Below are 12,331 nucleotides of genomic sequence, written 5' to 3' on the forward strand. Positions count from 1 at the left end.
GGAACACCTGGAACTGTTTAAGGGTGATGCTCTAGCCAGAGCCAGTCTTCTGAAGCTGTAGCCTGAGGAACTGATGTGGAAAGCAGGGGGATGTGATAGGATGGCAGATTTAGGAGACATGAATATTTTCATCTTTCTACAAGGAAGCTGTCGTAATTGCAGGATCTTGTGTTATGTAGAGCAGCAATTGTTTGAAAATTATTTTTCACTCTTGATGTGGAAGACTTGTAATTTAGCTGGTATGTGTAAGAAAATTCCTTCAGCAGCAGCCCTGTCAGTTCCTTTCAATTTGCCTGCCTTCAAGGCACGACTGTGCAGCTGCGTGGCTGGTAATCCCATCTGTCCAGTCCACGCAGCTGAAGAGAGAAGCGTGCTGAAATGTGGCAAAAGCAAGCTTTATGCATGGCTGCTGCGTGTTCCCACCAGGCATGGTTCTCCGGGGAGAAAAGCAGCGTCTGCCCTCAGCAGGGCCCCTGGGAGCCGGGCTGTGGGGGGCAGTTTGGGGGCGCTGAGCACAGCTGGGAGGGTCAGGACCAAAATCTCCTACAGGTGGGCAGTTGCTGCAGGCAGGCAAATTAAGGTATTTATATCAAGGTCAAAGGTGTCAGAAATGGGGACGTTGTTTTAATTTTGACTTGCTGTAGCTGGAAGCCAGCTTTGAAAAGGTGATGCCCTACAATCTGGCTGTGGGGACAGGGCTGCAGCTGGGGGCAGGAGCCCCTCAAAGTGGGCAGGACCCAAGGGGATGCGGTGCCCTTGGGTTAAATGCAGCATGGCCAGGGCTTGGCTTTCGCTGTTTCTCCTCGTGTACCACAGGGCGACGCTTCCAGCTCTCCAACCCTTATTTTCCAAAAACGGGGGAAGGCAGACAGGACCCTCAGAACTCCCCGCCCTGCCCAGGGGCTGGGGGCCGTGTGGCGGCCGCCCTGAGGCGAGGAGCGGCCCGGCCCCGCCCCGCCCCGCCCCCTCTCCTCACCTGGCGGCCGTTGCCGGGCCCGCGACCGTTACATCGCGCGCGCAGCCTCGCGCCTCGTGAGGCGAGCGGCGCCCTCAGGGCCCCGTGAGGGGAGCGGCCTCGGGCCGGGCCGTGCCGGGCCGGGGGGGCGCTGGGGGCCGCCCCGGGAGCCGAGCCCGTCCCGGCGGCGCGGAGCGGGCTCCGCCGGCCCCGTTTCCCTTCCGGGGGCGTCGCGGCGGGCGGAGGCCCCCAGGCGGCCCGCAGGGAAGCGCCCGCCCCCGCCGCCCGCGGCGCGGTAAGATGGCGGCCGCGGCTCAGGCGCTGAGCGGCTGCGGGCTGCTGCTGGCCGCCGCCGCCCTGGCGCTGCTGGCCGTGGCCATCGGCACCGACTCCTGGTACGAGACGGACGCGCGGCGCCACCGCGAGCGCTGCCGCGGCTTCGGCCACAAGCGCAGCGACCCGCCCGGCTCCATGTCGGCGCCCAGCTCGCACCTGCCGCTCCGCGCCCGGCCCCCGCGGGCCCTGCTGCCCGGCCGGCCCCCGGCCCCCGCCCCGGCCGCCGCCGCCGCCGCCGCCGCCGCGCTGGACTCGCACTGCGGCCGCCGCTTCAACTCCACCGTCTCGGGGCTCTGGAGGCGCTGCCACCGCGCGGGCTACGAGCCGGACAGCGAGGAGCTCATCCGGAAAGGTGAGGGGAGCGGGCGCGGCCCCGGGCCCGCTGCTGTCCGTGGTGCTGAGCGCGGCGGCCGCGGTGCGGAGGGCCCCGAGCCGCTCCCGGGGCCCCGTTTCCACACCTCGGGTGCCGCAGCGCCGGGTGGGACCCGCTCCTCGACAGCCCCTCCCGTGGCTTGGTGCTCGGGCAGGGTGCTGCTGGGCGCTGTGGCCCCGGCACCGCGCTGCTGAGCGCAGAGAAACGTGCGGGGTTGTGTGCAGCTCTGTGCTGTGCGTGGCAAGGAGATGGGGACCTGTTGTGCCTCTTGTAGCCTGGGGGGCTTCACGCTGCTGCAGGGGATGGCCAGACCTTCACGGTGACTGGTGTGTGTCCAGCTGGGTCACCCAGGGCTCCAGGTGCGACAGGAGAGAAAGCTGTGAATGTGATGCCGTCGTGGTGCAGTGCAAAGCCCAGCAGTTTGTGGAGTATGGATAAAATTCCTGGGCTGGGTAGCACAAATAATGTAGCGGGCTGACCCACCAAGTCAAAATAAATGTCACAGAAAACAAGCTTAGGGGAAAAAATACTGTGCGTGATTAATGATAAATAGCAGGACTTCGTGTTCCAGAAGGTACATACTGGCACAGGGAGAGTAGGAGTTGGGAGAAGTGCTTCCATTGAGGCACAAAATGGAAATGCTATCTTAAGAAAGCAGGAGCAGTTCTTCAGTGTGGCTTCCAACTGTGACGCCAATCCCGCACAGCGGAGGATGGATAGACTGGCGCTGCGAGGCTCAGCTCGTCATTGTCCGTTCTTTCCAACGCACAGCAGTGACTCTTACTTTTAGAAACTCCAGTGCTTTGTGATTACCTTCTTCCTCTATTTAATCTCCTAGCATCCATTTTATGCATTTTCATTTTTATTTCCGTGTTGATCTCATTTCGCTAAAAGGCAGTTCATTAATTTCATTCTATTAATTGTCCCTATGATGTCAAATGTTTATCTGTTTTTCTGTTTCATAGCAAACCAAATGCTTTCAGCTTCTACTGAGATTAGCAAAGGGTGGGGGAAGGGATGGGAATACTACTTTGGCCCTCAATACTTCTGATTTGAGGGATTTTGCCAACACTACTGCTGTCGGGTGTAGAGGCCAGAGTCTACGTTCTGCATGTGTGAGGGTGTTACAGAGTGGTCCGTGATCTTCCTTAGGGCCCAATGTGTTAAACTGGAGAGATTCCAAATACAAAAGGTTTTCCTTCTACTTTATTTTTTTCCTTCAGCTGTTCTAATAGAGGACATTGCCTTTCCCTGCAAACCTTGCTTCCTTGTATTCTCTGCCTACGTTGCTGCTGTACAGATTTAGGTATCATCTTATAGAAGGAAAATTATTAATAATAGTTCTTGTGGAGTCAGGTCTTTAAATAGATATGACTCTCGTCTTATCCCCTCCCCTGACCTGCTTTTCTAGCAGCCTCTCCGTGTTCTCACTGTGTCTATCTTTTTTCTGACAGCTATGATTAAGCAGCCTTTTCCAGCCGATGGTCAGGGGTGGCTGTTGCTGTGCTGTTCTTTCAAGAACGCTACTAGATGCCTTCCAAAGAGAAGCAAATGGGCTTTTTATCCTAGTGTGAGCTGAAGCTCACTACTGTGCTCCTCCGAGTGTCCTACTTTCTCTTCAATTAGCGCTAAGTTTTCAGCTAGCCCTTTGGTGATGCATGATACCTCCTTCTGTTCTCGATAGTCTCAAGAGTAGAGATTTTTATAGGCTTTAGTGACAGAGGAGTAAGTAATTTTTGTGCAAGTCCAGTGGCATTTTGATTAAGGTTTCCACTCTTCATTTTCTAGCATCTCTGGAGTAAGGTTTATTTTCTTTTTGGGTTTCTCTTGAGTGCTGATTAAATTACTTAAATCTGTAAGTGTCCTTTTCTGTTTAGATAATCCTGTAGATTTCTAGTCTAATCCTTATCTATTGCTATTAATACAAACTAAGTGCTGTAGAAGCTTCAATACTTGAGCATTTTAGCTGGTGATGCATATAGATGGATATGTTTACATATGTAATTTATATACTTGCTTTATATGCTTAAAAGGAAAAGGCAGGAGTCAAAAAACACGGAGCAAAACCGAGAGGTGGGAAAAGTTTAAATGGAAGAGGGAAATAATGTGTGGGTGTTTCCTTAAAAAGCAACATTGCTATTTTGGATCTGTGGAAAAATAGACAGTTTGACTTTAAAAATACCATTGAGAAGGTTAAAAAAAAATGGACAGACGAAAAGGGGAAAATGGAGATTAGCAATTAGTACAAGATAGCAGCCAAAGAACTGAACCACATGGTGGGTAAACTGAGAGGGTCTCTGTGTGTAGGGGCAGTCTCTCTGAGCATGAGAACTTGAGCAGTGTGCCTCATTGAATAATGCCTGGGCTCAGTGCATTCCACCCTGGAGACGGCAACAAAATCATTTTGCATGGAGAACTCGTGGCGAGGTCCTGCCGGGACTCATTATACGCTGTTTAGTGGTCTTGTCTATCAATACGAGAAACAGTGTTTGCGAAGTGGTGACAGTAGAAAATGATTAATTAGGAAAGATCAGTTCCAACGGGCTGCTTTGGGTAACTTGGTGGGTTCTTTTGAACAATGTGCATTTGTACACGAGTAAGTTGAAGGAATGAAAACCAAAAAATGTTCATCACTGTTCATAAACTGTTCTTTTTATTGCTTTTCAAGCTTGTTCTGAAAAGACTGAGGGATGGGATTGGTGGGTCTTGCACGTGCTGGGTAAAAATGACTTGTTAGTATCATGACGTAGCTGAGAAGGTGAGAACTACCATATGCTTAAGCAGGGGAACACTGCAGTTTGTGGCAGGAGGGAGGCCCTTAAAAGAAAACTGCTCCATCCCAGTGTCTGTATTCCCTGTGCTTTCCACCTGGTGAGAAAATGGAAGAATTACAGGAGTGGCTGTGTTAGAGCAGGATAGAGCATAGGATAGGTTAGGATAGGTTAGAGCAGAGCTCGTGTTAGAGCAGGATATTTAGTAAACTCAAGCTGTTTAGTCGTGGCCATTGGTAAGTACGATCTGTTAATAACTATAGTTGTTAAGAGCTGTATTTTTTAAAAAGAAATTTGATTTACCAGATCTAGAGGGCTTTGGGCAGCGGTGTGGACAAAGTGATCCAGAGCTGTGAGGTGAGGAGCAGTCATGGGGAAAAATAGCCGGAATAGGCCAGGGGGCTGCTGAGGCTGCTTGGTGCTGGGGCAGGAGACAGGGGAGTGCCAGAGCTGGCGCTGGGAGCTCAGCGGTAGCCGCCCCTGGCCTCACCCGTGGTGAGGAGAGGGCCTTCCATCTCCTCCTCGTAGCACTGGCACGCATGTTTCAAAGGCAGAGAGAGCTGGAGACTAAACTGAGAAAAAATCGGTGCGCAGAGCCCAGGACTACAAACTCCATGTGCTCCAGTGGGCCCAGATCTCCCTTTCCAGGTGTCTGGCAGCCAAGGGACAACGGGCCTGTGCTCTGCCTGGGTATCTGGGGTCCAGAAATTCTTCATAGCCAGCATCCTCTGGTCTTGCCCAGCCTCAGTGCTCAGCTGGGGAAAAAGAATGCATGCAGGGACACAGAGGTGTGGTGCCCCAAGGGCAGTGAGAGGTCACAGGAGGGAAACCTGTCTGCAGCTGCAGCCCTGAGGGAAAAGGATGTGAGGGCAAGGTGTGAGAAACAGCCTTGGAGTGGGAGGCTACAGTCGTGTGGGTTGGCCATGAACGTGTCAATGTGACACTGCCAGATGCACTTCGCTGCTTCTCATGTTTATTTTTTAATCAAGAAAATTGCACATGCAGTGCAACTTTCATAATGTTCTTTTAATGCCCCTAAGAACTGCTAGGATCAGGCTGCCCGCGTAACCTTTTTCTTGTACATAGACCGTATGATAATCGAATCTCTCAAGCGCGTGTCCCCTTCTGTCCTGCATTCTCAAATTATTTGTGTGCCAAAACCAACAGCGCTCCCTTAATTTTTGTCCTCCTTGTTCACCACGCTACTCTGTTCTATTCAAACCTTTGCCTGAAGGCAAACTTTTTAATTTTGGCAGGCTTTTCTGTGCTGCTTTTCTGAGTCTGTTACAAACAAAAGCAAAATGACTTTGCTGGCAGGTTTCTGAAATGGAGGACGGGATGCTCTCCCTATTTTATAGCCTATGATTTCAGCTGTGTAAGGACTTAAGACAAAGGACTAATCAGGGTACCTTTGAAATGCATTTGATTTTGTAGTTACTTTGTGGTTTTCTTTTTTTCTGTGAGCACTTAGAGAACAAGGTGTTACACTGCTAAATGCAGCCCCGTGAAGTGCTTGTGTGTATTTGAGTGCGTGGTGTCTCTGCTAATCAGACTTAGACCTGACCAAACTGGACATGTGAACTTGTCACTGCAGTTGCAAAACCTGGCTACTGAGGCTTGCCTTGGTGCATGCAATAATTTTGTGGGAGAAAGTGGGTCACGTTCAGCTGTGAGATCACTCTTACCACTTACCTGATCCTCTGACTCTTGCCTACGTATTTCAGCTTTTTTTATCACATGGAAAAGGGACCTACAGTGAGTGGCCACCCTTGTTTTGCTTGCGGCTCACACCAGAATGGGTCCATCCCACACTCAGGATCTTAGAGGAAGACTGGCTTATGGTGGTGTTATCAGAGGCTGTCACCAGGTCTGTGGATTAGGGGTCAGAGCTGAGCTTAGTGGGCACCATAAACCCTGGAATTCTCCATCTCCTGAGCTCTTCACTTTGCAACCGTGCTGTTTTAATACGGGCTTATGTGCTGCCTACATAAAGTCAGCACTTTGAATTCTGGAGAACGGATTAGGAGGAGTAAAGTTTTTTAAACCAGAATCAGAATGAACTGCTATTTGAGAATGTCTGAGCAACCGGATTTGTATAAGAAGGTGGAGGTTTTACTTTATTCCATATGTAAACTGTTGTAGCAATGCGGAGCAGATGTTCTCAGGCAGCCCTACAGACCCATTCCAAAACAGCCGCCAGGCGGGTGCCCTGCTCAGCAGGGAGAGGCACATGGGGCAGGTCGGGCAGCTTCCCTGTGGCTCGGGAGGCAGTGGGGAGCGCACCCAAGGACAGGAGCCCGCTTGCAGTGCTCTGCTGCTTTGTGTGGAAATCTAGCGTTGGGCTTTTCCCTCTTTGGGGCACGTGCTTTGCATGTCTGCTTGTTCCACTTCAGTAAGAAATGTCACTGTTTTATTAACGTGAGGAACTTCAGATCATCTTCCCCTCCCTGGCGTGATCGCTGGAGTTGGCTGGGTCTTGTGTGCACTCCTCCCGGCCTTGTGAAGTGGGGGCGTCCTCCTTGCAGGAACCGCTCAGTGCCGGCCCAGGGAGTGCTGTTAGAGAACAAAATAAGGCTTCCCACTGCTACGGGAGCAGCTCAAAGCTCGTTTCTTCTCCTGGGTTTTCTTTCATCTTTTGCAAAGCTGGTCACTGAGTCTGCAGCTCTCTGCTAGTGATTGTTCACCAGCTTAATTAGCTCACTGGCCAGCTGATTGTTTTTGAGTGGTTCTTCTGCCCCAGCATTCAAGTGCTAGTAATGACCTGTGGCCATTGTTTAAGGGGAACTTTTTGTGCTATTTAGCTCTGTTACCTTTCTGACTGGTCTCTCCCTCCCCACTATCCAAGTTTAGTTCCCCTTCTCCTTGTTTTCTAAACTAAAAATTCCCTTTGAGAAGAGCATGTATGTAGGTTCACATTTGCATCAGGGATACACTTTACTTTAAGCTATGGTGGAAACAAGCCTGCAGGGGTACTATTGTCCATCAAAAATAAAGCAAAGAGCAAATGACTACTGGATTAGATTCAAACTTTTCTCCCTTTCAATTCACTTTTTAGCATTCATTCAAAATTTTCAGAAAGCGATTGAAATCTGTACTCTTAAGAAACAAACCAGTCCTGCTGGTATTCTGCCATGTTCTTGTCTCCTCAGCTATCCCAAAGAGGTTGTACCAGTTCCTCTAGGAGTCTTCTGGATCCATTTTTGGTGGCTGTCATTGCCATTTACCTTCAGGCTTTTCCTCCTGCGGCCTGCCTGGGGTAGCAGGGTTCCCCCTTAGCCAGTGTTTCCTTATAGCAAGGCTCCCTCCACTCCTAATCCCAGAGTCCCTGAAGTAAATGGTTCTTTTTTGATGGTATTTGCTCTGGTACCGAACTAAGACTTCCCTTGTGTAAGCTCTGCTGGGCCAGCCAACTCAGCAGCAAGTGCAAGGCACGGGGATTTTGCCGTGTTTCACACTGGTGTTCCCTTGCAGGAGTCATTCAGCGCTGCACCGCAGTGAAGTACCACTACACCTCCAGCTCTCTGCCTCGCAACTTACCCATCAACATCACCAACACCATCCGGCAGGACGAGTGGCACGCTCTCCGTAAGTAACCCAAGTGATGCACACGACTGTTTGGATTAGTGATGCTTTAATGTAATGCCAGGTGAGGGCTTTACATCAGATACCCTTCACAGGTATAAAGAGGTATAAATACCTATTTGTTAGTGAAATGGGAAAGCAGCTGGCAGTACAAGTGGAAAGGGACGTAAGATTTGGAGGGGCTTATGCAAGTGAAATGGGAATACAGAAAAGTGTGCTGCAAGGTATAACTTTATTCTGGATCTGGGGATGGGCAGTTTCTAGCTGGCTTGCAGCGAAGGTGCTGCGTCACCATCTCGTCTGTGCAGAGCTTGGTGCATTTTCTTGTGTGCACACTAGCGACCTGGTGCAGCTCCCTGGCAACCAGCTCTTTTAGGGAACATCTCCGTTTGTCCTGTCGCTGGCTCCCAGCCCACAAGCTGCCTCGTGCCTCAGTCCTTCCCACGCAGCTGACTGACCTGTAGCCTGTTGCTGACAATGATTTAATCAGGCTCTTCTGCTCCTGCTTCTCCCTGTACTTGTTTGGTCCCATTGCCTCACAAAATGCTTCATAGCCACAGTCACGTGAGCCACAGTGCTGAGGAAATTCAGCTACAGCCTGAACCCCGGGGAGGCAGGACCACTGCTTGTGTTGTGGATGACGAGGTGCTGTTCATATCATGGTTGTCTAAGCGTTTTATTTTTGGAGTTTGTTACTGTAGTTGTTACCTTCATGCTGTATTGATCTTCCGTCTGCTTGTCTTCCCACTATTCCTGTCTTCACCTCACGGCGCCTGCCTTCCTGTGCTTTACTTCTCTTCAGCGTCCCCTTCCTCCTTTGGTTTCTGTTTTCAACACTCACAAAAAAATGCACACACACAAGCCTTTGCGGTACTGACATTTACAAACCATTGGAGAATTCATAACGTGCCCCTTCTGGCCAATGCTGAGGAGCGTTTGGCCGGTACTGCTCTTGGTCAGCGAAAGAGAGCTCCTAGTTGTAGTGCCCAGCAGAAGGGAGGCCAGCTGGCTGGGTGCTGAGAGGTAATTTGCACGTAGCACTGAAACTTTCGCAAGGAAGCTACAGGAGGAGGAGCACATAGGTGTAAGTACAAGCTTTAGCAACAGCAAGTTTAAATCTGTCCAGACTCTTCTCCCTGCTGTCGTGTCTGGGTGACGTCATCTTCATTTCTTCTTTCTGCATTTTCTGCTTTCTCTCCTCAGATCTGCGGAGGATGACAGCTGGCTTCATCGGCATGGCTGTCTCCATCATCCTGTTTGGGTGGATCATTGGCGTGCTGGGCTGCTGCAAACAGCAGGAGCTGATGCAGTACGTGGCCGGGCTGCTCTTCCTGATGGGAGGTGAGAGCGCTTCGTGTGTGTTCTGTTCCTGGCACCACCAGTCAGCACAGTTGGCTGGGGAGGTGCTCTTAAAGTCGAGTCAGCCCCGCAGCAAACCCAAAGCGATCCGTTAGTGCAGCAAGCCATGGGCACAGCATGGGGCTGCCACTTCTGGCACCAGGCAGGACCTGGGCGTGCGTGTGCCTGGGTGGGTGGCCCTGGCTGTACTCGCACACACCTCCTGCTCTGGGGAGTGGTGTGTTGTAGCCACAGGGACTGTGAGCACAGGCCTCTTGCCTGTCCTGACTGTGTGCAGCCCGCTGCTCCTGTCAGGCAGCTCAGCTCATCATTTTCTCTAGGGAATCTTAAAGAAAATAATCAACGTACAGCACCTTGCGGCTGATCACAAATGCTCATGTCAGCCCTCAAAAACTAGGCCAGTGTTTGTTTACTTGAAAGGGGCATAGTAGCAACAAATGCACCAAAACGGTGAGCTACAGAGTTGCTGCAAGGCTGACTCTTTAAATGGAAGCAATAAATTGGCAACTTTTAAGTAGAGGCATGTTTTTTTTTTCTTAATTGAAAGGCAGAGCTGCCACCATTGAGCTGCTTGGTGTGACTTGATTAGCTCAATTAATGTAGATGTGATTGAGCTAAATTCTACCCTGCCTCAATTGTATCTGGTTTTTGAAGCTACAGCTAATCTTTGAATTGTGAGCCCTGACCTAAAAGGATAGATGACCTAAAAGGATTAGATGGTTAAATTGGGAGGGGAATGTGTCACAGTTTTTCCCGAAGCATTTCACTTTGATTTTATAGTCAATGTTTTCACAGCGAACAGTGACTGCTGCTGCCTGCTTCAGGGACTTGCACTGGACAGACTCATGCTAAAAATGTTCTTTGGCTTTTTTTGTTTTTGTTTTTTTGTTTTTTAACTAAGACAATATTGCTTATTTGGGAAGGAAGGTATCTTATAATGCTACATATTTTGTAATTCTTCTTCCTCTGTTTTTTTAAGAAGTGACTGGTAGTAGAAAAAGGTGTAATGCCTGTTTTTGAAAAATGACTTTTAAAATACCTAGGGGGAAGACAACAAACAGCATAATTAACCCGAGGGCACTGTAGAACCCTCTTGCTTTTCTCCCGCAGGTACGTGTTGTATCATCTCACTCTGCACATGCGTAGCCGGGATCAATTTTGAGTTATCTCGCTATCCCCGCTACGTCTATGGGCTGCCAGAGGACATCAGTCATGGCTATGGCTGGTCCATGTTCTGTGCCTGGGGAGGCCTGGGCCTCACCCTGCTGGCGGGGTTCCTCTGCACACTGGCCCCGTCACTCAACACTTCGCGGGCATCCGTACAAAAACCCAGACAAGAAAACGGGGCCGTGTGACCTCGGAGGGAGCGAGAAGAGACTCTGGGACGCACAGCCTGGGCAGAGCCGTGGGTTAACACCGGAAGAGGTGGCACGTCAGCGCGTGGGAGCAGTGCCATAGCGGTGGGAAGTACCAGCCTGTGGGACACTGCTACAGACGCGTCGTGGACACAGACATTGCAAGTAACTCCAGGTTTGAATTATTGCTGATTTGCTCATTGATGGTTTAAAGGGGGACAGTTCTTTTGTTTTTGTTTTTCTTCTGTTTACAAGGGATTAAGTCCAAGGCTGTGTCTTCTTTTGTGCTGTTTTTTGAACTGTACCTCCATGGTCCTGTTATTGTCCAGTTGTAAGGGATGTTTACGCACCAACTCTATTGCTGCAGGTCTGTGTAATTCAGACCCAAATTAGGGAAGGAGCTATGTGAGGTTGGCTTGAACACTTTTGCAACAAACTTGTCTAGTGTTGGCTCAGGCCATCATTTCCCAAAAGAACCTTGATCTAAGCCGAGGTTTAGGCCAAAGAATTAGCCCATCATTAGTATTAATTCATCTAAAGCAGAAATCTGTGCTATTCTATGCTGTAGCATCAGCTATTTACTCACCACTAAAGCTGTTTCCAAAAGGAGCCTGCTGTAAATGAACAGCAAGCCTCTGAAAATTTCTTACCGGCTTTAGGAGAGGAGGGGAAGGTTTTCCTCAGCTTCTTCCACAGGTAAGGTTACTCGTTTGGCTAATGTCCCCTTGCTTAATGGGGAGATGTATGCAACATGCAGCTTGTGACAATTCAGCTAGAGGCCAGGGTACATTTCTGAAAGTAAGTCGTAGTTTGAGCTGCTGGGATCAACTTTCACCACCCAAATAACTTGTGGGTGCAACTCCTGTTCTGTGAAAGGAGATGAGTAATTTTCCCCGAGCTCAAATAGCAGTACTGCTGAAATAGCAGAATGTACAGCCCCCTCCAATATTCACGTCCAAAGGAACTGCAGTGTATTTGCCTCAGGAACACGTGGCTTCTGCTCACTTCACCACCCACCCACCCCTTTATAATGTCAAATGCCCCCTGAGCACAGCACGACAAGAACATGCATGCTCCACTGGAACAAGCTCCCTCTAAAACGGACCTTGGAACCAGTGCAAGTACTAGGGCTAACTCAGGAACATCAGCCAAAGTACTTTGGGGTGCGTTTTTCTTTCATTCACCTATTCTTTCTTCCCTTACATCCCTGCCCCTCTCCCAAGTGTCCAAAAACTGCACAGATAAAGATGAGATGGCCAGCATTTGGAGATGTTTACATTGTACTTCAAATACAATACAGTGGCATGTAAGATACTTAATGCTAAAGTCAGTGTATTTATGAAAAGTGTAATTTTTAAATGGAAGTTTTAATTCTCAACTGGCATTAAAAGTACTGAAAGACTTGCTTCAGTGGACGTAATTGTGAATTCTTTGCTACTAATTACCAGACTGACTCACCAGAAAGCTCACGTACATATGGTGTAAAATATTCCAGAGCTAAGTTTAAATGCTATAGTTACAGCATCGTTCATGTGCGAATCCTGTTCACCTCTCCCCTGCAAAATGAGTGTTTGCTGACAAGAGTTGTACACTCTGTTCC

General features: G+C 49.7%; 1 protein-coding gene across 1 annotated transcript; it reads left to right on the plus strand.

Annotated features, from left to right (window-relative positions):
• Positions 1 to 1,102: 1,102 nt before the first annotated feature.
• LOC311210555 (transmembrane protein 178B-like) lies at positions 1,103 to 12,137 on the plus strand. The gene is made up of 4 exons (XM_084288541.1): positions 1,103 to 1,643; positions 7,907 to 8,020; positions 9,221 to 9,358; positions 10,487 to 12,137. Exons 1-4 carry the CDS (start codon positions 1,256 to 1,258, stop codon positions 10,729 to 10,731), a joined length of 885 nt encoding a protein of 294 aa, XP_084144667.1. The 5' UTR covers positions 1,103 to 1,255; the 3' UTR covers positions 10,732 to 12,137.
• The last annotated feature ends 194 nt before the right edge of the window (positions 12,138 to 12,331 follow it).

Source organism: Netta rufina (genome assembly GCF_964035555.1).
Source record: "Netta rufina genome assembly, chromosome: 5".
NCBI lineage: Eukaryota > Metazoa > Chordata > Aves > Anseriformes > Anatidae > Netta > Netta rufina.